This window comes from Neovison vison, chromosome 2 (genome assembly GCF_020171115.1).
Source record: "Neovison vison isolate M4711 chromosome 2, ASM_NN_V1, whole genome shotgun sequence".
In the NCBI taxonomy this organism is placed as follows: Eukaryota; Metazoa; Chordata; class Mammalia; order Carnivora; family Mustelidae; genus Neogale; species Neogale vison.
This window is the reverse complement of record NC_058092.1, coordinates 199182817-199209910: the sequence shown is the minus strand read 5'-3', so window position 1 is coordinate 199209910 and position 27094 is coordinate 199182817. Positions and strand designations below refer to the sequence as shown.

The 27094-nt window shown below is 38.8% G+C and overlaps 1 protein-coding gene and 1 pseudogene across 1 annotated transcript in view; one reads left to right on the top strand and one right to left on the bottom strand.

The window, feature by feature from the left end:
* Nucleotides 1–25468, top strand: part of LOC122899265 (tyrosine-protein phosphatase non-receptor type 20-like) — a 67988-nt gene extending 42520 nt beyond the window's left edge. The window contains exon 5 of the mRNA XM_044236830.1: nt 25290–25468. Within this exon, the coding sequence (XP_044092765.1) occupies nt 25290–25468 (179 nt within the window). The remainder of the gene's footprint in view (nt 1–25289) is intronic.
* LOC122898537 lies at nt 2244–3317 on the bottom strand (annotated as a pseudogene).
* Nucleotides 25469–27094: the final 1626 nt, after the last annotated feature.

Here is a 27094-nt window from a genome sequence, read left to right as displayed (position 1 = left end):
TCTTGGAATGTGTTTGTAAAATTTTAAAATACATATTTGTATTCATTTTCTAGGGCTTTCATAACAAAGTGACTGATTGGCTAGTCAAACTAGTGACTGATTGGCTTACACAACAGAAATTTATTTTCTCACAATTCTGGAGGCTAGAGTCCAAGATCAAGGTGTTGGCAGTTTTGATTTCTTCTGAGGCCTCTCTTCTTGGCTTGCAGATGGCCATCTTCTCCCTGTGTGGTATCTGGATCCCATTATCTTTTTTCATAAGGACACTAGTCGTATTGGGTTAGGGTACACTCAAATAATCTCATTAATTTTATTATCTCTTTAAAAATCCTATCTCCAGATATAGTTGTATTTTGGGTTATTAGAGGTTAGGACTTCAACATAAAATTCTAGGGGGACACAACTCAGCTTATAGCAGTCTTCAGTGTTTTTAACTGATAAAGGACTATTAGATCATCTCTCTCTTTGATGACCTTTGGCAGTTTGTCTCATTCATATAAGTTGTCTGATTTATGGAACTAGAATTGTTCATAATGTTCCCTTATTAACTTTCCAATATCTATAATATCTGAATTGATGCCCTCTCTTTTATTCTTGTTTTGGTAAAGTGTGCTTTTTCTCTTTTATTTTTTAATCAGTTTGGTTAGAGATTTATTAAATTTTTAAATTCAATGCTACTTTATTTATTTTTATTATTTTTAATTGAAGTATACTTAATGTACAATGTTATATTAGTTTCTGGTGTACAATACAGTGATTCAACAGTTCCGTATATTACTCAGTGCTCACAGCAATAAGTATAGTCACTATCTGTCTCCACAAGTTATTACTGTCTTATTGAACTATATGCCTTATGCTTACATTCTATCTCCATAACTTACTTGTTTTGTACCTGGAAGTTTGTCCTTCTTCTTCTTCTTCTTTTTTTTTTGTGTGTGATTTAATTTTCGTTTTTATTTATTTATTTTTTAATTTTTTATTTCTTTTCAGCGTGACAGTATTCATTGTTTTTGCACCACAACCAGTGCTCCATGCAATCCATGCCCTCTCTAATCCCCACCACCTGGTTCCCCCAACCTCCCAGCTTCTGCCCCTTCACTTAAGCACCTTCATCTATTTCAGCCTCCATCCTCTGGCCACCACCAGTTTGTGCTTTCTATTCAAGAGTTTTGTTATTTTGTCTCTTTACTTCCTTGTTTTGTTTCTTATTTGTTTATTTATTTATTTTTTATTTATTTTCAGCATAACAGTATTCATTATTTTTGCACCACACCCAGTGCTCCATGCAATTCGTGCCCTCTATAATACCCACCACCTGGTACCCCAGCCTCCTACCCCCCACCCCTTCAAAAACCTCAGATTGTTTTTCAGAGTCCATAGTCTCTCATGGTTCACCTCCCCTTCCAATTTCCCCCAACTTCCTTCTCCTCTCTATCTCCCCATGTCCTCCATGCTATTTGTTATGCTCCACAAATAAGTGAAACCATATAATTCCACCTATGAGTGAAACCACATGGTATTTAACTTTTTATTGATCTTTTCCATGAACTAGCTTTTGGTTTCACTATTATTTTTAGTATTTTTCCTATTGATTTGATTGATTTCTTCACTAAGTTCTTTCTTCTAATATAAGCATTTAATACAACAGCTTTTGCTGTGAATAGTATTGCTTTAGCAATATTCCTGAGATTTTGATGTGCTTTTATTTACATTCAGTTTACAATACTTTCTTATTTTAGTTGGCCATAGCTGGAAAATTTTGAGCACCTATGCAATGTAGCATTGGATTTTAACTCAAAATATAAAATAAATATCTGTGAGTCCATACTAATATAAAAAATAATTGAATATGTAAATAAATGGGGAGAAGAAGCAAAACTCCCATGAAGAAGAATTCCAAATAAATTGTGTTGATATTCTACTCTAAAGTAAATGGAGCAAAACTGCCCACCCCTTAGGTGTAGGTTGTACATAGTGATTTTTTTTTTCTAAAGAGTACAGTATGGAAAGAGGGGTAAAAAGAGTAACTTTATAGTAGGGAAACATGATACACAGCTACAGCAGGTGATTAAGGACAACATCAATAATAATCAGTCATGTTGATAGTAGGTACCCTTGATATATTATGATGAACATGGCACTTTACCTCTGTGATCTTCCCCAAAACTGATAACCGTAGGCTAATCATGAGAAAAACATCAAACAAATTCCAGTAGAGGGGCATCCTAGAATATATCTGATTATTACTCCTCAAACTGCCAAGGTCGTCAAACACAGGGAAAGTCTGAGAAAGCTTCACAGCCAAGGGGAGCCTGAGGAGACATGAGAGCTAAAGGCAGTAAGGACTCCTAGATGGGATCCTGGAACAGTAAAAGGCTATTAAGGAAAACCTAAGAAAATCTGAATAAAATATGGACTTCAGTTAATAATAACGTATTAATATTGGTTTGTTAACTCTAACAAATGTACTATTCTCATACAAAATGTCAATAATAGGGGAAACTATAGCAGGGGATATATGGGAACCCTCTGTACTTCCTGCTATTTTTTTGATAAACATAACTCTATTCTAAGTTCTGTTTTTTTTTAAGTATTCTCTAATTTCTCTTGCGACTTCTTTGATCCATAGGTTATGTAGAAATACACTTTGAACTTTCCCTCTCTCTCTCTCTTTTTTTATTACTTGATTTTATTTGCACTAAGTGGCAGGCACAAAGCAATCCTCCTTAGTAAAATTGACAATTAGCTTCACTCAACACTTTTAATAATGCACATAAAAGAAAGTATTCATCTTACAAATTGTTCTGCAATCCAAATACACAATAGCTTGGGAAAGAACGTTTAGAAAACAAAAGCCAATGTAAAAAGACAGATTAAAACAATAGGACAATATAGGTTTCATATGGCTTTGATTTTACAGTTTTTTGTTTTGTTTTTGTTTTTGTTTTTACTGTATCAGTGTCAGAAATCTGTTCCATCAGCTGGCTCCATTGCTTGGGATTCAAAGAAATACCTTTTCTTCCAGGTTTCATTTCATCTTCTGCATCCATCCAATATTCTCTAATATCGTCAGGACTTTCCCTTTAAAGTCCCAAACACTGACATACCTCATTTTTCCAATCTGGAACATGTTACCATCTCTGCTACTGTGGCTCTGCTTAGAGGATGACAGGGCTCTTGAAATTTCACCAGCCTTTTGGTTCTTCATAGGTTTTTCTGGAGTAACTTGCTTTTTCCTCTTTAACTTTTTGTCAACCTCACTGTCAGAAACGCTGCTAGAAGAGTTTGAAGAACTAAGTTCCTTTGATTTAGGCATTGCTCCATTTTCTCATTCCAACTGCCTTCTGCTTGCCTGCTTGCAACTCTGCTTTGGCCTTTCTCAATATTTGAAGATTACCCAGATATGTCATTGATTTTTAGTTTAATCTCAGTATGGTCCAAGGTCTTAATTTATATTAATTCTTTTTAATTTGTTAAAATACGATTTTTGACCTAGAATATGGTCTATCTAGTGAAGGTTCCACATGCAGTTGAGAAGAATTTTTATAATGTTGTAGGACAGAATGTTTGATAAAGGTCAGTTAAATCAAGTTGTTCAGTTCTTTTCTGTTCTTCCCGAATTTCTGTGTACTCGTTCCATTGATTTGTGAGTGAAGTCTTCAGTTATAATTGTGAATTTTCTTTCTAATTTTAGGACTGTCAGTTCTTACTTCATGTATTTTGGAATTCTTTTAAGTGCATACACATTTAGCATTGTTATGTCTTCTCTGTGATTGATTCCTTTATCACTAGTAATTATTTTTTAAAAAATAGGTTTAATTTTTAGAGAAGTTTTGAGTTTGCAGCAAAATTAAGCAGAGGGTACAGAGATTTCCCATATCTTCACTGCCTTCACATATGCGTAGTCTCCCCACCATGAGTATTCCCCGCAAAAGAGTGGTATATTTGTGACAATTGATGAATCTACATTGACATATTATCACCCGGAATCCATAATTTACATTAGGGTTCACTATTGGTGTTGTAAATTCTGTGGGTTGGGACAAATGTGTAATGACTGGTGCCCACCATTATAGTGTCAAATGGAATAGTTTTATTGCTCTAAAAGTTCTCCTCATTTCCCTTATTCATTGCCCTTTTTCCAGTAATGACCTTTTTAATCTTGGTAATGTTCTTGGTCTGAAGTCTACTTTGTTGTTGGCATATTTTCTACTATTAATGTAGCCACTCCAGCTTCTTTTGATTTGTGCTCCCATTGTATGTATTTTTTCATCCCTTTACTTTTAACTTGCCTACATTTTTGTATATAAAGTGGATTCTTGTGGGCATTGCATGGTTGGGTCTTGCTTTTTCACCCAATCCCCCAATTTCTGTTTTTTTTTTTTAAATTAGGGTATATATAGACTGCTTGTGTTTATATCTACCATCTTTTAACTCTACCATCATGCTAATTGTTTTCAGTTTATATTTCTTTATCTTTTTTTCCTTTTTTTTTTACTTCTTTTGGATTATTTTGTAATTACATTTTATTTTCCCAATTGGCTTATTAGTTATACCTCTTTTAAAAATGTTCTCTTAAAAAAATAAAAATAAAAATGTTCTCTTGGTCACCCTAGGATTTATAATATACGTCTTTAATTTCTCACAGTCTGTTTTTTCTATCTTCAAGTAACATTATATCACTTCACGTGTCGTATAAGGACTGTCCCATAGTGTTGCCCTAATTTCTCCCATCCATTTTTGTGTGATTATTGTCAAACATTTTAATTTTACATAACAAGAAAACATTTTATTTTTACATAACAATAATCATGAAATACATATATACTGCTTTTGTTTTAGGTAGCCAGTTACCCTCCAGAGAAGTGAAAATAAAGGGAAAAAAATGAATTTTATATTTAGCTACATCTATGGAATATTTAGAACTCTTTATTTCTGTGTGAAGATCCAGTTTCCTGTTCTTTGATATATTCTTTCCGCCTAAAGATTTTCCTTAAACATTTCTTATGGTGCAGGTGTGCTGTTAATGAACTCTCAGTATTTGTTTTCTGTGCCTTCCCGGACTCTTTTTCTCTTTCAGTTTGAGTAATGCCTATTGACCTATTTTTAAGTTGGTGGATTCCTTTTCTGTATCAAGCCTATAGATAAGCCCATTGATAGCATTATTTCTATTTTAATGTTTTTCATTTTTAGGATTTCTGCATGGCTTTTTGTGGTTTCCTTATCTCTGATGAAATTTCCCATTTGTTTATACATGTTGTCCACTTTTCCATTGAAGCCTTTAGCTTTGATCTTAGTTATTTAAGATTGTCTGATAGAGGGGGAGGAGTCAAGATGGCGGAGAAGTAGCAGGCTGAGACTACCTCAGCTAGCAGGAGATCAGCTAGAGAGCTTATCTAAAGGTTGCAAACACCTGCAAATCCATCAGCAGATTGAAGAGAAGAAGAACAGCAATTCTAGAAACAGAAAAACAACCACTTTCTGAAAGGTAGGACTGGCGGAGAAGTGAATCCAAAGTGACGGGAAGATAGACCCCGGGGGGAGGGGCCGGCTCCCGGCAAGCGGCGGAGCAACGGAGCACAAAATCAGGACTTTTAAAAGTCTGTTCCGCTGAGGGACATCGCTCCGGAGGCTATACTGGGGCGAAGCCCACACGGGGTCGGCGTGACCTCAGGTCCCGCGGGGTCACAGAAGGATCGGGGGTGTCTGAGTGTCGCAGAGCTTGCGGATATTGGAACGGGAAAGCCAGCTGCAGAGACAGAGCCGACAGTAAGCTCGCAGCTCGGAGTTGCCTTGAACCGGTCGCAAGCTCGGTGAGCTCGGAGCGCGGCCGGAGGTTGGGCAGACGCGAGTTACTGGGAGCTGTTCGCTGAGGGCGCACAGAGAAGCGGGGCCCCGGGCTCTCGGCTCCTCCGGGCCGGAGACCAGGAGGCCGCCATTTGTATTCCCGTCCTCCGGAACTCTACGGAAAGCGCTCAGGGAACAAAAGCTCCTGAAAGCAAAGCCCAGCAGATCACTCAGCCGGGCCCCTGGTAAGGGCGGTGTAATTCTGCCTGGGGCAAAGACACTTGAGAATCACTACACCAAGCCCCTCCCCCAGAAGATCAACAAGAAATCCAGGCAAGACCAAGTTCTCCTACCAAGGAGTGCAGTTTCAATACCAAGGAGAGAGCAGCAGAATTCCAGAGGAGGAGAAAACAAACCACGGAACTCATGGCTTTCTGCCTGTGATTTTTCAGTCTTGCAGTTAATTTAATTTTTTTCTTTTTCATTTTTTTTCTCTTCTTCTGCTAAAATTTTTTATAACTTTTACCCTTTTCTTTTTTAACGTTTTTTAACTAGATTATCTAATATATATATTTTTTTCTTTTTTATACTTTTGTTTATTCATTTTCTTTTTTTTTTAATTTTTTTTCTTTTTTTTCTTTCTTTCTTTTTGAACCTTTTTTTAATCCCCAAATCAGAAGAGATTCTAATCTCTTCAACCTTTTTTTTCTTAATTCTTTTTTAAATTCTTGATTGAATTTTTAATTCAATCTCTTTTTTTTAATTCTTTTTTTCTTTCTTTCTTTTTGAACCTCTTTTTATCCCCAAATCAGAAGAGATCCCAATCAGAAGAGATTGGGAGATCCCAATCAGAAGAGATTGGGAGATCCCAATCAAAGGAGATCCCAATCAGAGGAGATCCCTCACCCAATCGTGAGGGGGGAAAAATCCCCCCTCACGATTTGGGATCTCTTCTGATTTGGTTAAAGCATATTTTCCTGGGATTGTTGCCACCCTTTTAGTATTTTACTTGCTCCTTCATATACTCTTAGCTGGACAAAATGACAAGGCGGAAAAATTCACAACAAAAAAAAGAACAAGAGGCAGTACCGAAGGCTAGGGACCTAATCAATACAGACATTGGTAATATGTCAGATCTAGACTTCAAAATGACAATTCTCAAGGTTCTAGCCGGGCTTGAAAAAGGCATGGAAGATATTAGAGAAACCCTCTCCAGAGATATAAAAGCCCTTTCTGGAGAAATAAAAGAACTAAAATCTAACCGAGTTGAAATCAAAAAAGCTATTAATGAAGTTCAATCAAAACTGGAGGCTCTCACTGCTAGGATAAATGAGGCAGAAGAAAGAATTAGCGATATAGAAGACCAAATGACAGAGAATAAAGAAGCTGAGCAAAAGAGGGACAAACAGCTACTGGACCATGAGGGGAGAATTCGAGAGATAAGTGACACCATAAGACGAAACAACATTAGAATAATTGGGATTCCAGAAGAAGAAGAAAGAGAGAGGGGAGCAGAAGGTATACTGGACAGAATTATTGGGGAGAATTTCCCCAATATGGCAAAGGGAACGAGTATCAAAATTCAGGAGGTTCAGAGAACGCCCCTCAAAATCAATAAGAATAGGCTGACACCCCGTCACCTAATAGTAAAATTTACAAGCCTTAGTGACCAAGAGAAAATCCTGAAAGCAGCCCGGGAAAAGAAGTCTGTAACATACAATGGTAAAAGTATTAGATTGGCAGCTGACTTATCCACAGAGACCTGGCAGGCCAGAAAGAGCTGGCATGACATTTTCAGAGCACTAAACGAGAAAAACATGCAGCCAAGAATACTATATCCAGCTAGGCTATCATTGAAAATAGAAGGAGAGATTAAAAGCTTCCAGGACAAACAAAAACTGAAAGAATTTGCAAACACCAAACCAGCTCTACAGGAAATACTGAAAGGGGTCCTCTAAGCAAAGAGAGAGCCTACAAGTGGTAGATCAGAAAGGAACAGAGACAATATACAGTAACAGTCACCTTACAGGCAATACAATGGCACTAAAATCATATCTCTCGATAGTTACCCTGAATGTTAATGGGCTAAATGCCCCAATCAAAAGACACAGGGTATCAGAATGGATAAAAAAACAAAACCCATCTATATGTTGCCTCCAAGAAACTCATTTTAAACCCGAAGACACCTCCAGACTTAAAGTGAGGGGGTGGAAAAGAATTTACCATGCTAATGGACATCAGAAAAAAGCAGGAGTGGCAATCCTTATATCAGATCAATTAGATTTTAAGCCAAAGACTATAATAACAGATGAGGAAGGACACTATATCATACTCAAAGGGTCTGTCCAACAAGAAGATCTAACAATTTTAAATATCTGTGCCCCCAACGTGGGCGCAGCCAACTATATAAACCAATTAATAACAAAATCAAAGAAACACATCAACAATAATACAATAATAGTAGGGGACTTTAACACTCCCCTCACTGAAATGGACAGATCATCAAGCAAAAGATCAACAGGGAAATAAAGGCCTTAAATGATACACTGGATGAGATGGACATCACAGATATATTCAGAACATTTCATCCCAAAGCAACAGAATACACATTCTTCTCTAGTGCACATGGAACATTCTCCAGAATAGATCACATCCTCGGTCCTAAATCAGGACTCAACCGGTATCAAAAGATTGGGATCATTCCCTGCATATTTTCAGACCACAATGCTCTGAAGCTAGAACTCAACCACAAGAGGAAGTTTGGAAAGAACACAAATACATGGAGACTAAACAGCATCCTTCTAAAGAATGAATGGGTCAACCGGGAAATTAAAGAAGAATTGAAAAAAATCATGGAAACAAATGATAATGAAAATACAACGGTTCAAAATCTGTGGGACACAACAAAGGCAGTCCTGAGAGGAAAATATATAGCGGTACAAGCTTTTCTCAAGAAACAAGAAAGGTCTCAGGTACACAACCTAACCCTACACCTAAAGGAGCTGGAGAAAGAACAAGAAAGAAACCCTAAGCCCAGCAGGAGAAGAGAAATCATAAAGATCAGAGCAGAAATCAATGAAAGAGAAACCAAAAAAACAATAGAACAAATCAACCAAACTAGGAGCTGGTTCTTTGAAAGAATTAATAAAATTGATAAACCCTTGGCCAGACTAATCAAAAAGAAAAGAGAAAGGACCCAAATAAATAAAATCTTGAATGAAAGAGGAGAGATCACAACTAACACCAAAGAAATACAAACTATTATAAGAACATACTATGAGCAACTCTACGCCAACAAATTTGACAATCTGGAAGAAATGGATGCATTCCTAGAAACATATAAACCACCAAAATTGAACCAGGAAGAAATAGAAAGCCTGAACAGACCCATAACCAGTAAGGAGATTGAAACAGTCATTAAAAATCTCCAAACAAACAAAAGCCCAGGGCCAGATGGCTTCCCGGGGGAATTCTACCAAACATTTAAAGAGGAACTAATTCCTATTCTCCTGAAACTGTTCCAAAAAATAGAAATGGAAGGAAAACTCCCAAACTCATTTTATGAGGCCAGCATCACCTTGATCCCAAAACCAGACAAGGATCCCATCAAAAAAGAGAGCTATAGACCAATATCCTTGATGAACACAGATGCAAAAATTCTCACCAAAATACTAGCCAATAGGATTCAACAGTACATTAAAAGGATTATTCACCACGACCAAGTGGGATTTATTCCAGGGCTGCAAGGTTGGTTCAACATCCGCAAATCAGTCAATGTGATACAACACATCAATAAAAGAAAGAACAAGAACCATATGATACTCTCAATAGATGCTGAAAAAGCATTTGACAAAGTACAGCATCCCTTCCTGATCAAAACCCTTCAAAGTGTAGGGATAGAGGGCACATACCTCAATATCATCAAAGCCATCTATGAAAAACCCACTGCAAATATCATTCTCAATGGAGAAAAACTGAAAGCTTTTCCACTAAGGTCAGGAACACGGCAGGGATGTCCATTATCACCACTGCTATTCAACATAGTACTAGAAGTCCTAGCCTCAGCAATCAGACAACAAAAGGAAATTAAAGGCATCCAAATCGGCAAAGAAGAAGTCAAATTATCACTCTTCGCAGATGATATGATACTCTATGTGGAAAACCCAAAAGACTCCACTCCAAAACTGCTAGAACTTGTACAGGAATTCAGTAAAGTGTCAGGATATAAGATCAATGCACAGAAATCAGTTGCATTTCTCTACACCAACAACAAGACAGAAGAAAGAGAAATTAAGGAGTCAATCCCATTTACAATTGCACCCCAAACCATAAGATACCTAGGAATAAACCTAACCAAAGAGGCTAAGTATCTATACTCAGAAAACTATAAAGAACTCATGAAAGAAATTGAGGAAGACACAAAGAAATGGAAAAATGTTCCATGCTCCTGGATTGGAAGAATAAATATTGTGAAAATGTCTATGCTACCTAAAGCAATCTACACATTTAATGCAATTCCTATCAAAGTACCATCCATCTTTTTCAAAGAAATGGAACAAATAATTTTAAAATTTATATGGAACCAGAAAAGACCTTGAATAGCCAAAGGGATATTGAAAAAGAAAGCCAAAGTTGGTGGCATCACAATTCCGGACTTCAAGCTTTATTACAAAGCTGTCATCATCAAGACAGCATGGTACTGGCACAAAAACAGACACATAGACCAATGGAACAGAATAGAGAGCCCAGAAATAGACCCTCAACTCTATGGTCAACTAATCTTCGACAAAGCAGGAAAGAATGTCCAATGGAAAAAAGACAGCCTCTTCAATAAATGGTGTTGGGAAAATTGGACAGCCACATGCAGAAAAATGAAATTGGACCATTTCCTTACACCACACACAAAAATAGATTCAAAATGGATTAAGGACCTCAATGTGAGAAAGGAATCCATCAAAATCCTTGAGGAGAACACAGGCAGCAACCTCTTCGACCTCAGCCGCAGCAACATCTTCCTAGGAACATCGCCAAAGGCAAGGGAAGCAAGGGCAAAAATGAACTTTTGGGATTTCATCAAAATCAAAAGCTTTTGCACAGCAAAGGAAACAGTTAACAAAACCAAAAGACAACTGACAGAATGGGAGAAGATATTTGCAAACGACATATGAGATAAAGGACTAGTGTCCAAAATCTATAAAGAACTTAACAAACTCAACACCCAAAGAACAAATAATCCAATCAAGAAATGGGCAGAGGACATGAACAGACGTTTCTGCCAAGAAGACATCCAGATGGCCAACAGACACATGAAAAAGTGCTCCATATCACTCGGCATCAGGGAAATACAAATCAAAACCACAATGAGATATCACCTCACACCAGTCAGAATGGCTAAAATCAACAAGTCAGGAAATAACAGATGCTGGCGAGGATGCGGAGAAAGGGGAACCCTCCTACACTGTTGGTGGGAATGCAAGCTGGTGCAACCACTCTGGAAAACAGCATGGAGGTTCCTCAAAATGTTGAAAATAGAACTGCCCCTATGACCCAGCAATTGCACTACTGGGAATTTACCCTAAAGATACAAACGTAGTGATCCAAAGGGGCACGTGCACCCGAATGTTTATAGCAGCAATGTCCACAATAGCCAAACTATGGAAAGAACCTAGATGTCCATCAACAGATGAATGGATCAAGAAGATGTGGTATATATACACAATGGAATACTATGCAGCCATCAAAAGAAACGAAATCTTGCCATTTGCGACAATATGGATGGAACTAGAGCGTATCATGCTTAGCGAAATAAGTCAAGCGGAGAAAGACAACTATCATATGATCTCCCTGATATGAGGGAGTGGTGATGCAACATGGGGGCTTAAGTGGGTAGGAGAAGAATCCATGAAACAAGATGGGATAGGGAGGGAGACAAACCATAAGTGACTCTTAATCTCACGAAACAAACTGTGGGTTGCTGGGGGGAGGGGGTTGGGAGAAGGGGGGTAGGGTTATGGACATTGGGGAGGGTATGTGCTTTTGGGTAAATTGGAAGGGGAGATGAACCATGAGAGACTATGGACTCTGAAAAACAATCTGAGGGGTTTGAAGTGGCGGGGGGGTGGGAGGTTGGGGTACCAGGTGGTGGGTATTATAGAGGGCACAGCTTGCATGGAGCACTGGGTGTGGTGAAAAAATAATGAATACTGTTTTTCTGAAAATTAATAAATTGAAAAAAAAAAAGATCACTGTGGGGAAAAAAAAGGTCAAAAAATATTATTGTTACCCGGGGCACCTGGATGGCTCAGTCGATTGAGCATCCCACTCTTCCTTTCCGGCTCCCATCTCAGCGTCCTGGGATTGAGCCCTGCCATGGGCTTTGTGCTCGGGGGGTGTCTGCTTGTCTCCCTTTCCTTCTTCCCTCTTAGGAGCACACCAGCATGCTCTTTCTCAAATAAATAAGTAAATCTTTAAAAAAAAAAAAAAAAAGAAGAAGTGGTATATATACACAATGGAATACTATGCAGCCATCAAAAGAAACGAAATCTTGCCATTTGCGACAACATGGATGGAACTAGAGCGTATCATGCTTAGCGAAATAAGTCAAGCGGAGAAAGACAACTATCATATGATCTCCCTGATATGAGGGAGTGGTGATGTAACATGGGGGCTTAAGTGGGTAGGAGAAGAATCCATGAAACAAGATGGGATAGGGAGGGAGACAAACCATAAGTGACTCTTAATCTTACGAAACAAACTGTGGGTTGCTGGGGGGAGGGGGGTTGGGAGAATGGGGGAAGGTTATGGACATTGGGGAGGGTATGTGCTTTTGGGTAAATTGGAAGGGGAGATGAACCATGAGAGACTATGGACTCTGAAAAACAGTCTGAGGGGTTTGAAGTGGCGGGGGGGTGGGAGGTTGGGGTACCAGGTGGTGGGTATTATAGAGGGCACAGCTTGCATGGAGCACTGGGTGTGGTGAAAAAATAATGAATACTGTTTTTCTGAAAATAAATAAATTGGAAAAAAAAAGAAAAAAAAAGAAAAAAGAAGGTAAAAGTACTAAAAACCTAAGGGTACTATGATTGTATATAATTTTTGTTAATGAAAATAAGAAAGTAGTAAATATGTATTTTGATAAAGATGAGGATTGTCTGTTATTTGAATAAATGTTTCACCCTCTGATTTGATAAAAAAAAAAAGATTGTCTGATAGATTTTTTATTATGTTATGTTAGTCACCATAGAGTACATCATTAGTTTTTGATGTAGTGTTCCATGATTCATTGTTTACATATAACACCCAGTGCTCCATGTAATCCATGCCCTCCTTAATACCCATCACCAGGCTAACCCACCCCCCTACCTCCCTCCCTTCTAAAGCCCTCTGTTTGTTTTCCAGAGTCCATAGTCTCTCATGGTTCATCTCCACTCCAATTTCTCTCCATTCATTTTCCCCTTCCTTCTCCTAATGTCCTCCATGCTATTCCTTATGTTCCACAAATAAGTGAAACCATATGATAATTGACTTTCTCTGCTTCACTTAATTTTACTCAGCATCCATGTTGATGGAAATTTGGGTATTCAAATTTTTGATTTGATGGCTTTTCTGATGGCTGAGTAATATTCCATTGTATCTATGTATTGTATCTATCCATTGTAACCATTGTATCTATGGACCACATCTTCTTTATCCATACATCTGTTGAAGGGCATCTTGGCTCCTTCCACAGTTTGGCTATTGTGGACATTGTGGCTATAAATATTGGGGTGCATGTGACCCTTCTTTTCACTACATCTCTATCTTTGGGGTAAATACCCAGTAGTGCAATTGCTGAGTCATAGGATAGCTGTATTTTTAATTTTGGGGGGAAACTCCACACTGTTTTCAAAGTGGCTGCATCGATTTTCATTTCCACCAACAGTATAAGGGGGTTCCCTTTCTCCATAACTTCTCCAACATTTGTTGTTTCTTGTCTTGTCAATTTTTGCCATTCTAACTGGTGTGAGGTGGTATATCCCTGTGGTTTTAATTTGAATTTCCCTTATGGCTAATGAGGATGAATACTTTTTCATGTGTCTGTTAGCCATTTGTATGTCTTCTTTGAAGAAGTGTCTGCTCATGTATTCTGCCCATTTTTTGACTTGATTATCTGTTTTTTGGGGTGTTGAATTTGGACCCTCAACTCTATTGTCTGATAGTTTTAACATGTCATATCTCTGTCTGGTTCTTTTTATTGCTTTATTGCTTGACCTTGTTTCCCCCTTTTACTTGCTTCTTAGTGTGCATATAATTTCTTCGTTGAAATCTGGGTGTCTTGTGTTTTGAGCTTGAGGTAAATAAGAATAGACATACCTCTTCATTTTGTAGGCCTTCAGTCTGATGAGTTGAGTCAATTTAGTTAGGACTTGAGCAGGGTTTGGGTTTTAATGTTGCTGTTCTTACTCTTAGTGTATCACCAGCTTCAAATTCCTGTTTTGTTATCTTGTGCATAGAATGGAAAATACCACAATTTTATTTCAATGTCTACCCTTTGCTTAAATATCCCCATTACACCTGCACCTCAGAGAAGGATCCTGTCCATGACCTTGTTTATTCCCCAGCAATAGAGTGCTCTTATTTGTAATTATGTTACTTGCTAACCAGTCGGGGGTGGGAGTACATTCTTTCTTGTCCTTGTTCAGTATCAGTTGTAGGCAGGTACAGGTCTCCTTGGTTCTTGGGATGGTGCCCTTAATTACCTGTCCTTTCTTTAGGGTAGAGGATATGTTATAGGCTGAGCAGAGGATGATTTCTCCCCTCCTAATTCCCAATGTTATTGTGTCTTAACCTGTGCTTTGTGAATAATAGGGTTTGCTGCCCCTTTCCCAGCTTATGCGTTTGATCCGTAGGAGAGACAGAGAAAAAGGAACTGAATGAGGCATTGTACCTTTCCTACAGAAGCTGCTGCTTCCCTCTCCAAACTTGTATCATGAGGGAAAGATTTCTTGAGTTCCTCACCCTATCTTAAGTTTTTCTTCTGAACTTCTAATGAGGCCCTTACATATGCTATCTTTTGTTTTTGTTTTTAAGATTTTATTTTCTTATTTGATAGACAAAAGATCACAAGTAGGCAGAGAGGCAGGCAGAGAGAGAGGAAGGGAAGTAGGCTCCTTGCTGAGCAGAGAGCCTGATGCAGGGCTCAATCCCAGGACTCTGGGATCATGACCTGAGCCAAAGGCAGAGGCTTTAACCCACTGAGCCACCCAGGTGACCCTCTTTTGTTTTTTTTTTTTCCATCTTCTCTCCTCTTCATTAATTTATGTACACGTCTTTGTCCTATGACTAAGCTCATTTTCAGCTGTCTACTTTGTTTCTTGTAGTCTTTGATTTAATTACTAATTCTATAATCACGTATTTTTGACCTTTATTAAGTCTATAAATTTATTTTTCACCTCATTCTATTTTTTAAAAATTTTTATTTAAAAAATAGTTCTGATACACAACTTGCCTGAAATTCAAGTAAAGGTTTGTTGGAATCTTTTGGGAAACTTTGTCTTTGCTTTATTAAGAGAGAGGTGTGAGCAAGAAAATTCGCGGTTCTGGTTGCTGTTGACAATTGTCTCATGAGCTGAGGAGAATCTAATCTTTTAATAGCAGCTGGTCTCTGGATAAGAGACTTCAGTGATGCAAAGAATCTCTGTTTTTAATGACATTTTTAAAAATTATGGTAAAATATACAGAACATAACATTTACCATCTTCACCATTTTTCAGTATACAGTTCAGTGGTATTAAGTACATTTTTATTGTTGTACAACCAACACCACCATCCATCTCCAGAACTTCTTCCTCTTCCCCAACTAAGCTCTGTACCCATTAAATACTAACTCCCCATTCTCCCTCTCCCCAGCCTCTGACAAGTGCATTATACTTTCTGTATCTATGGATTTGACTACTCTAAAAACCTTATGTAAGAGGTCATTCTGGTTTTTTGTTTTACTTTTAATCTCATTTAAAATAATTTATATTCTGAGGGTTCCTGGGTGGCTCAGTCAGTAATGCATCTGACTCTTGATCTCAATTCAGGTATTGACCTCAGGGTCCTGAGTTCAAGCTGGGCTCCATGGATATGGAACCTTCTTTTAAAAAAAAGTTTGTTTAAGGGGTACCTGGATAGCTCATCGATTAAACATCTGACTCTTTTTTTTTCCCTATTTATTTATTTTCAGAAAAACAGTATTCATTATTTTTTCACCACACCCAGTGCTCCATGCAAGCTGTGCCCTCTATAATACCCACCACCTGGTACCCCAACCTCCCACCCCCCGCCACTTCAAACCCCTCAGACTGTTTTTCAAAGTCCATAGTCTCTCATGGTTCACCTCCCCTTCCAATTTACCCAAATTCCCTACTACTCTCTAACGCCCCTTGTCCTCCATGCTATTGGTTATGCTCCACAAATGAGTGAAACCATATGATAATTGACTCTCTCTGCTTGACTGATTTCACTCAGCATAATCTCTTCCAGTCCCGTCCATGTTGCTACAAAAGTTGGATATTCGTCCTTTCTGATGGAGGCATAATACTCCATAGTGTATATGGACCACATCTTCCTTATCCATTCATCCGTTGAAGGGCATCTTGGTTCTTTCCATAGTTTGGCGACTGTGGCCATTGCTGCTATAAACATTGGGGTACAGATGGCCCTTCTTTTCACGACATCTGTATCTTTGGGGTAAATACCCAGGAGTGCAATTGCAGGGTCGTAGGGAAGCTCTATTTTTAATTTCTTGAGGAATCTCCACACTGTTCTCCAAAGAGGCTGCACCAACTTGCATTCCCACCAACAGTGTAAGAGGGTTCCCCTTTCTCCACATCCTCTCCAACACATGTTGTTTCCTGTTTTGTTAATTTTGGCCATTCTAACTGGTGTAAGGTGATATCTCAATGTGGTTTTAATTTGAATCTCCCTGAGGGCTAATGATGATGAGCATTTTTTCATGTGTCTGATAGCCATTTGTATTTCTTGATTGGAGAAGTGTCTGTTCATATCTTCTGCCCATTTTTTGATGTGTTTGTCTGTTTCGTGTGGGTTGAGTTTGAGGAGTTCATTATAGATCCTGGATAGCAACCTTTTGTCTGTACTGTCATTTGCAAATATCTTCTCCCATTCCGTGGGTTGCCTCTTTGTTTTTTTGACTGTTTCCTTTGCTGTGCAGAAGCTTTTGATTTTGATGAAGTCCCAGAAGTCTATTTTCGCTTTTGTTTCCTTTGCCTTTGGAGACGTATCTTGAAAGAAGTTGCTGTGGCTGATATCGAAGAGATTACTGCCTATGTTCTCCTCTAAGATTCTGAGAGATTCCTGTCTCACGTTGAGGTCTTTTATCCATTTTGAGTTGATCTTTGTGTACGGTGTAAGAGAATGGTCGAGTTTCATTCTTCTACATATAGCTGTCCAGCTTTCCCAGCACCATTTATTGAAGAGACTGTCTTTTTTCCACTGTATATTTTTTCCTGTTTTGTCGAAGATTAATTGACCATAGAGTTGAGGGTCCATATCAGGGCTCTCTACTCTGTTCCACTGGTCTATGTGTCTGTTTTTATGCCAGTACCATGCTGTCTTGGTGATCACAGCTTTGTAATAAAGCTTGAAATCAGGTAAGGTGATGCCGCCAGCTTTATTTTTGTTTTTCAACGTTTCCTTAGCGATTCGGGGTCTCTTCTGATTCCATACAAATTTTAGGATTATTTGCTCCAGCGCTTTGAAGAATGCCGGTGGAATTTTGATCGGAATGGCATTAAAAGTATAGATTGCTCTAGGCAGTATAGACATTTTAACGATGTTTATTCTTCCAATCCAAGAGCATGGAATGGTCTTCCATCTTTTTGTGTCTTCTTCAATTTCTTTCATGAGTGTTCTATAGTTCCTCAAGTATAGATCCTTTACCTCTTTAGTTAGGTTTATTCCCAGGTATCTTATGGTTCTTGGTGCTATAGTAAATGGAATCGATTCTCTAATTTCCCTTTCTGTATTTTCCTTGTTAGTGTATAAGAAAGCCACTGATTTCTGCACATTGACTTTGTATCCTGCCACGCTGCTGAATTGCTGTATGAGTTCTAGTAGTTTGGGGGTGGAGTCTTTTGGGTTTTCCATATAAAGAATCATGTCATCTACGAAGAGAGAGAGAGTTTGACTTCTTCATTACCAATTTGGATACCTTTTATTTCTCTCTGTTGTCTGATTGCTGTTGCTAGGACTTCTAATACTATGTTGAACAAGAGTGGTGAAAGTGGGCATCCTTGTCTTGTTCCTGATCTCAACGGGAAGGCTGCAAGCTTTTTCCCATTGAGGATGATATTTGCTGTGGGTCTTTCATAGATAGATTTGATGAGGTTCAGGAATGTTCCCTCTATCCCTATACTTTGAAGCGTTTTAATCAGGAACGGATGTTGGATTTTGTCAAATGCTTTTTCTGCATCAATTGAGAGGACCATGTGGTTCTTCTCTCTTCTCATATTAATTTGTTCTATCACATTGATTGATTTACGAATGTTGAACCATCCTTGTAGCCCAGGGATGAATCCCACCTGATCATGGTGGATAATCTTTTTAATGTGTTGTTGGATCCTGTTGGCTAGGATCTTGTTGAGAATCTTAGCATCCATATTCATCAGTGATATTGGTCTGAAATTCTCCTTTTTGGTAGGGTCCTTGCCTGGTTTGGGGATCAGGGTAATGCTGGCTTCATAGAAAGAGTCTGGAAGTTTTCCTTCTGCTTCAATTTTTTGAAACAGCTTCAGGAGAATAGGTGTTATTTCTTCTTGGAAGGTTTGGTAGAATTCCCCAGGGAATCCGTCAGGTCCTGGGCTCTTGTTTTTTGGGAGATTTTTGATCACTGCTTCAATCTCGTTATTAGATATCAGTCTATTCAGGTTGTCGATTTCTTCCTGGTTCAATTTTGGTAGTTTATATTTTTCCAGGAATGCATCCATTTCATCTAGGTTGCTAAGCTTATTGGCATATAACTGTTCGTAGTAACTTCTGATGATTGTTTCTACTTCCTTGGTGTTAGTTGTGATCTCTCCCCTTTCATTCATAATTTTATGAATTTGGGATTTCTCTCTTTTCTTTTGGATTAGTGTAGCCAGTGGCTTATCGATCTTATTGATTCTTTCAAAAAACCAGCTTCTAGTTTCATTGATACGTTCTACTGTATCTCTGGTTTCTCCCTCATTGATCTCAGCTCTAATCTTGATGATTTCCCTTCTTATGTGTGGAGTTGGTTTGATTTGTTGTTGATCCTCCAGTTCTTTAAGGTGTAGAGACAGCTGGTGTGTTCTGGATTTTTCAATTTTTTTGAGCAAGGCTTGGATGGCTATATATTTTCCCCTTAGGACCGCCTTTGCTGTATCCCATAGGTTTTGGACCAAAGTGTCTTCATTCTCATTGGTTTCCATGAATTGTTTCAGTTCTTCTTTGATCTCCTGGTTGATCCAAGCATTCTTAAGCAAGGTGGTCTTTAGCTTCCAGGTGTTTGAGTTCCTTCGGAACTTTTCCTTGTGATTGAGCTCCAGTTTCAAAGCATTGTGATCTGAGAATATGCAGGGAATAATCTCAGTCTTTTGGTATCGGCTGAGTCCTGATTTGTGACCCAGTATGTGGTCTATTCTGGAGAAGGTTCCGTGTGCACTTGAGAAGAATGAGTATTCTGCTGTTTTAGGGTGGAATGTTCTGTATATATCTATGAGGTCCATCTGGTCCAATGTGTCGTTCAATGCTCTTGTTTCTTTATTGCTTTTCTGCTTCGATGATCTGTCTAATTCTGAAAGAGGCGTGTTAAGATCACCTACGATTAGTGTATTCATATCAATATGACTCTTTATCTTGATTAACAGTTTTCTTAAGTAATTGGCTGCTCCCATATTGGGGGCATAGATATTTACAATTGTTAGATCATCTTGGTGGATAGTCCCTTTAAGGATTATGTAGTGTCCTTCTGTATCTCTGACTACAGTCTTTAGTTTGAAGTCTAATTTATCTGATATGAGAATCGCTACCCCAGCCTTCTTTTGAGTCCCATTGGCATGAAAGATGCTTCTCCACCCCTTCACTTTCAGTCTGCGTGTATCTTTAGGTTCAAAATGGGTCTCTTGTAGACAGCATATGGATGGGTCCTGTCGTTTTATCCAATCTGCAACCCTGTGCCGTTTTATGGGTGCATTTAGGCCATTCACATTGAGAGTGATTATTGATAGATACGTTTTTATTGACATCGAGTTACCTTTGAAGTCTTTCTTTCTGTAGACTGTCTCTATATTTCTGTTCAATGCTATTCTTGGGATTTTTCCTCTTTTATAGAACCCCCCTTAATATTTCCTGCAGTATCGGCTTGGTGGTTGCATAGTCTTTTAAGTCTTGCCGGTCTTGGAAACTCTTTATCTCTCCATCCATTTTGAATGTCAGTCTTGCTGGATAAAGTATTCTTGGCTGCATGTTCTTCTCATTTAGTGCCCTGAATATATCTTGCCAGCCTCTTCTGGCTTGCCAGGTCTCTGTGGACAGGTCTGACGTTATTCTGATGGGCTTCCCTCTGTAAGTAAGGAGCCTCTTTGCCCTGGCAGCTTTCAAGAGATTATACCTACAATTATAATTTCTCAATTTGACTATCAGGTGTCGTGATGTTTTTTTGGAGTGTATAATCTTGGGTGGAGACCGTTCAGCCTCTAGTACATGAACGCTGGTTTCATTCGCGAGATTCGGAAAGTTTTCATGAAGGACTTGTTCCACGACATCTTCTAGACTTCCTTCTTTCTCCTCCCCTTCAGGAATTCCAATAATTCTGACGTTGGAACGCTTCATGGCATCACTTATTTCCCTAATTCTGCTTTCGTGGGATCTAAGCTGTTTGTTCCAGGCTTCCTCCTGATCCTTTCTCTCTATCTGTTTGTCTTCCAGATCACTAATTCTATCTTCTGTCTCAGTTACCCTAGCTTTGAGAGAGTTTAGATTGGATTGGAACTCATTGAGAGCATTGTGGACCTCCTCCCTGGTAGCTTTAAGCTCCGCCCTAACATTGTGAACATCCTGTCTGGTCGCTTTCAGTTCGGCTCTAATCAATTCTGTTTGGTCATCCATGGCTTTCTCCAACCTAGCTATTGCCTGGATAATTGTTAGCCTGAATTCTCTTTCCGACATATTGTCTATGTTGATAGCCGTTAGCTCTGTTGAGGAAGGTCCATCCTCTGTATTTTTCTTCTGTTGGGCATTCCTCCTCCTAGTCATTTTGGTGGGAGAAGACTGAACAGATGTAGCTGGATGTATCAACTCTGGTGCAGTCAAGGTGCACCCTGGAACACTTCCTGATCTCCGTCTCAGAAGCCTCAGTCTGGGTGCAGAAGCTGAATAAATTCCCCCTTGGACGCTGGCAGTGCAGGTTCCAAGTTAAAGACCCTGGGGGCGCAGGATCTTTTGCTCGTCCCCAAAGCCAAGGCAGTGGCGGCTGTCTGGGAGCTCCTGACCGCCAGAGAGGTTCCAAGCAGCGATCGCACACTGAGATTTTGCCGCTGGCCGGGGCTGGGAGTGCCCGGCTTGCGCGCACCTCTTTTCAGAGGCGGCTGTGGGTCGGGCGCGCGTCTGGGGCACTGAGAACGGGGCGCTGGTCCGTAAGCCGCAGGCTGGGCTTTTGCGCGCCTCTGTCCGGGGAAGAGTTTCGCGGGCGCGCGGCTTAGACTTTGAAACAATGGCCCGGGTCAAGAAGCGCCCCAGGGCCTTAGAAACCCAGGAGAGCTGGAGCGACGTGCACGCGCATCTCAAGCTTTGTGGTAGGGCTAGCGGGCGTTCTGCAGACCGGCTCCCATCCCCTCACAGGAGCCGGAACCCCGCGCTCTGGGGCACGCTGGCGGCTTAGGGACCAGAAGCCGGTTTCTCCGCCGCACTCTCTCTGCCTCCGCGCCGGGGAGGCCGTCTGGGACCGGGGACTCAAGCCCCTGTCCCTAGCCGCCCCGATTCCCACAATTTGCCCCCGCGATCCTTTGCTCTTTTGGAGTGCTTTCAACCAGTCTCCGAGTTAATGCTGGTCCCCAGACGCAGGGCACTCTCGCTCCTATCGGGGTATTACTTTTGCACGGGTCGCCTCTGGTGGCTCCCTCCCCCTTTTGTTTATCTTCCGATATCAGTCCGCTGTTCCCATTCCGCTTTACCTGCTCACTGGCGTCTTCTGCCCCTGTAGAGATCCAGACGTGTATAATTCTGATCTCAGGCTGATTTCATGGGTGATCAGAGTTCTTTGGTAGGTAATCAGCTCACTTTGGGGTACCAGCTGAAAAGACGCCTCTTCCTAGTACCCCGCCATCTTGTCCCCCTCTAAACATCTGACTCTTGATCTCAACTCAGGTCTTGATCTCAGGGTCCTGAGTTGAAGCCCTACATAGGGCTCCAGCCTGGGTGTGGAGCCTATAAAAATAATAAAATAATTTATATTCTTATTACTTCCTCCTACAGACAATCTACAATGTAGGTTATGTTCCATTCAGAATGGATTGAAATGTTTTTGCATATCATATTGCATTACTCATTTTTTCCTTCATCTTGTGTTTTATTTCCATCTTGTTCACTAACATGTATAGTTCTTCATCTCTTTGATTTTGCTGTTTCAGCATGAATTCTTTTCTTTTTAAAGATTTTATTTATTTATTTTACCGAGAGAGAGAGAGAGAGAGCGCGCACGTGAGCACACAAGCAAGAGGAGTGGCAGACAGAGGGAGAGGCAGGCTCCTGCCTAAGCTAGGAGCCCGATGTGGGACTTGATCCCAAAACCCTGGGATCATGACCTGAGTCAAAGGCAGATGCTTAACTGACTGAGCCACCCAGGTACCCTGTCATGGGTGAATTCTTGTTGATTCCCATTCTATTTTATTTGGTTTGATTAGTTATCTTCCATTATAAACACTTTGAGGGCTAGATTTTGCCTGAGAGGATAATGACAAGTGTGCAGAAGGGTTGGGGGAAAAGAGAAGAAAACTGAATGGGTATAGATGAGTTATGTTGCAGGTGTTATAGCCTAGTTTACTCAACATTGATCACATTCTCCTCCCAGTGTGTCTTCCTTTATGGTCCAGTCAAGAATACTAAAAATTACATTTCCCAGAAATCCTGGTCATTAGTATGGGTTTGGCCAGTTGTATGCACTTAGCCAAGACTGAGACATGAAGAGAAGCATCCAGGCTGCTGGTCCAAACCACAACAGACATGGTATTCTTAGCATCTCATTCTAACTAAGGAGGTACATGATGAGCCAGCACTCACTTTCTGATTCCTCTGTGGTTGTTAAAGTAGTGTCATCCAGGAGCTGGTGATGGCAGCAGTAGTGTCCAACTCCCCCAAATTCCTCATTACAGCAAAGCTAGCTCTTCTTGTGGTAGACCATTTTGTGGTGTTATTTTTGGACCATGATGAGGGGAAGCTTCTGTTCTTTTGACCTGTCCAATGATGTCAGCACTAGATAGCTAGATAAAATCCCTTTCTGTAAACCGCCTTTCTTCAAAACTCCCTTCCTGTAATGATTGCCATGATCTTCAGCTGAAGCCTGACCTATTCACCTTCATTGGAATTCTTGGACCAGGCCGCAATAAAAAGAAACCAAATGAAAATGATGTTAATGATAAAGAAATCTACTTTCTCCCATAATGGAAGTATAGAGGTAGGCAGTATTCCACATTCAATATGATCAAATTGCTCAGTGATGTCATTTAGAGCATAGGTTTTTTGTTTTGTTTTTTTGATTTTTTTTTTTTTTTGTATTTGCTATATTCAGTTCATTCCTTTTATGTCACAGTGGGGCTTATAGTGATAATCAGGGCCATAGTTATACTTATGTCTGGACAGTGGATAGAGATGAGAGAGAAGCTTGCTTCTTTTGGACATAAGCCTTGAATAAACTTATCCTTACTTCCCACGTGGCTCTACTAACCATTAGGGTAGAATCAATGTTGGGGGGGGAAACAACAGTGTCCATTACTGTCATTCTACCTTTTCATTCCCCTCCTCCTTCCCTGCTCTCAGCTTCTGTTCCAGCAAGGCTGGAATATGTGGGAAGCTCTAAGGATTTTTCTTCTGGGAATCAATGATGATCAAAATGGCTTGTACTCTCATGGAATTTTATTCCCCGCTCTGGGCTTCCTAGGCCTCCTCTCATACTAAGGTTAGAGATATTTGTGAGAAATTTTAGGATTTCTATGACTGTCTTTCCCAACCAACAGTCCCTTACTCCCACCCCTATAGAGAGCTTTTGGTTGAGTAAGTTTCCAAGACAAGAAGGGTTTTATAAGGCTATGCATATTTTTAGAAACCTCTTTTTTATGCCCACTCTTTTGTGGAATTGCTTCTTATATATATTTTTACTAGTATTAACTTGAATTTTGTTCATATTAGTTGGCTTTGTTAAGAGATTTGGAGAACTGGCTTCACTTGAGCACATTACCTCAAAATCCTGAAATTGAAAAGATACTCTTTTAGTATTGACTTCTAGATTTATTGCATTTTTAAAAAGATGTTTATTTACTTATTTATTTGTTTAACAGACAGAGATCACAAGTAGGCAGAGAGGCAGGCAGAGAGAGAGAGGAAGAGAAGTAGGCTTCCTGCGGAGCAGAGAGCCCAATGCAGGGCTCAATCCCAGGACCCTGGGATCATGACCCGAGCTGAAGGCAGAGGCTTTAACCCACTGAGCCACCCACGCGCCCCGTAGATTTATTGCATTTTGGTCAGTGAACATGATCTGCAAAATTGCAGATATTTGAAATCTAGACTGTCAACATGGCCTAAAAAATCATCATTAAAATAAAAAACTTCCATGTGTACTATTAAATAGCATGTATTTGCTTCTGTTATTTTTGGTTATACATGTATAACTATATAATGTATATAAAAATACTTATTATCTATAACTATATTGCATGTTATATATATATATTTTAGTCTTATTAATTATATAGAACCTCTCTGTCCTTGGTGGGTATGTGTGTGTTTGTGTTGTGGTGTATCTGTATGTGCATATGTGTACTTGATCTGTTTTAGAGTAGGACGTGTGTTAGACTCTCCACATCTTCTCGTTTCAGACTGCAGGGACTTTCAAATACTTGGTCTGAAGGAGGGCAAAATTTCTCACTTTTCCCCATCCAAGTCTTGTTTGTATATGCTTGCCTTAGCATAATTGTCAGTTCATATACTTAATTCACACTATAAAGCAGAACACTTCTCAGTCTATAGCATTTTTTATATTTATAGCACTTCACATTTTTTTTCTAAAAATAGTGTGTTTTGTGTAATTTCAAGGGTATATGATCATGATTTTTCTGAAACAAGAATTCTTTCTTTCAAAGTAATAGGCTCTTCACTTCTGGAAAAATAAATTTCCAATAATCCTTAAGTGTCTGTGCCTTCACTTAAGAGAAAACACAACAAAATAAAATCTCCCTTCACATATGTATGAGTAACTTAAAAATGTGAATTTTTCTTTTTCTTAGGTATACGAATTGTTTCTGAAAGGGAGCTAGCTCAGTTGGCTCAGGTTCGACCATTACTATTCAATTTTCATGAGCAATCAATCATCAAGGATTGTTTTAAAATGCTTAAGAAAAAAGTAGCAGAATATGAAATCCTCCATGAATTTATGGTAAATATTTTGGTCTTAACAAAAGTCTAAATGTGATTTTCCATATTACTAATAGAGGGTTTTTTTTCTTTTCCTTTTTTATCTTTTCTTTTAGATTGAGTACTTTTTGTTTTCAAATATTAAGTCTATTTTTAAAGTAATAGGTTTATATAGCAAAAAAATATGTTAAATAGCATAAAAGGTTATAAAATGGATAAAGTCTTTGTTTTTCCTCTCTTGAGTTCCTAGGCCTCCTTTCCACTATTAAGTTTGTCATGTAAATTTCTGGAAAACTATTGGCCTTTACTTTACTAATTATTCTACCTTTTCTTTCCTTTTTTTTTTTTTAAGAAAAATATCTCACGTAGGAAATAATTTCCAAATATATTATTGGTACATATAGATCTGTCTTATTTTTTATCTCATTATTTTTAAGTCTTGCATAATGTAGTTAATTATATAGATAAAGACCTTCTTTTCTTTAAGTAGTCTCCTGTGATGAACACAGATTGTTCTAGTCTTTGTCCTTTATGAACAGCAATTACCCCTCTTTATATGCTTGTGCTTATGTATGAGTATTCTTATAAGTTTCTAGAAACACAACCAGTATTTTGTGCTGTCAAATTTTTGATTTTTGCTTATCTCTTATATTGATAAATGACTTCCTGTAGATTTATACTGACACTTATTTGAGAACAAGGGAATAGCTTTCCATATGTTTTTAAGCCTTTTATATATATTTTTGGTGAAATGTTAGTTCCTATTCTTTGCCCAATTTTCTATTTATTCTTTTTCTTATTGATTAATAATTTTATATAATGAAGAAATTGTCTCTTTTGTATGTGCTGTATGTGGTAAATTTTCCCCCTTGTTTGTGCTACACAGAAGTGTGCATGTACACACATATACATTTAGTTAGAAGAAATAGCTAATTTTTAGTGGTCAGATATGACAATCTTTTGGGACTTCAGGGTTTTCTGTATCCTTTAGATGCCCTTTTCACTCTAGGATCATAATAATTACTTCATGTCTTTTTCTAATATTTTTTTATTTTTTAAATGTATAAATCTTTGATCCAGCTAGAATTTAAGGTATTTGGTAGCAACCCAGCATTAGATAGCTATCCGGTTGTCCCCAGATCCTCTTGAAATTGTGCTTCAGTGATATAAAAGGCCACTTTTATTATATACTGAAGTTCTCTGTAAATTTTAATTTATTCTTGGATTTCTTCTATTGATTTATTCATGCACTAGTACCAAACTCTTTTAATTAGTGTAGCTATGTTATCTTTTATTTGTTAACACTAATCTTCCCTTAGTACTCTTCTTCTACAAAATTGTTCTGCTTTTCCTATAGATATTTTTCCAAGTTAATTTTATAATTGGTTTGCATAAAGATAAGAAAGGTAAAAATCTGATCTATTATCCTACTGCTTAAAACCTTCACTAGCTTCTCATTTGCCTTGCCAATAGTTGCCTACATTTATTTAAAGACCTGTGGTGCCAAGAGTTACTGAAGAGCTTTTGAAAAGTAGAGATTCTCAGGCTTTATCCACAAATACTCTAATAGAGTAGAACTGGACACATCTCTACTTCTTTTGTATCTGAAACAAGGCCTTCCTGGGTAGTTTTAGTTTCCCTCTGGGCTAGATTATGTTTTCTCTGCTCTTGTTACCAC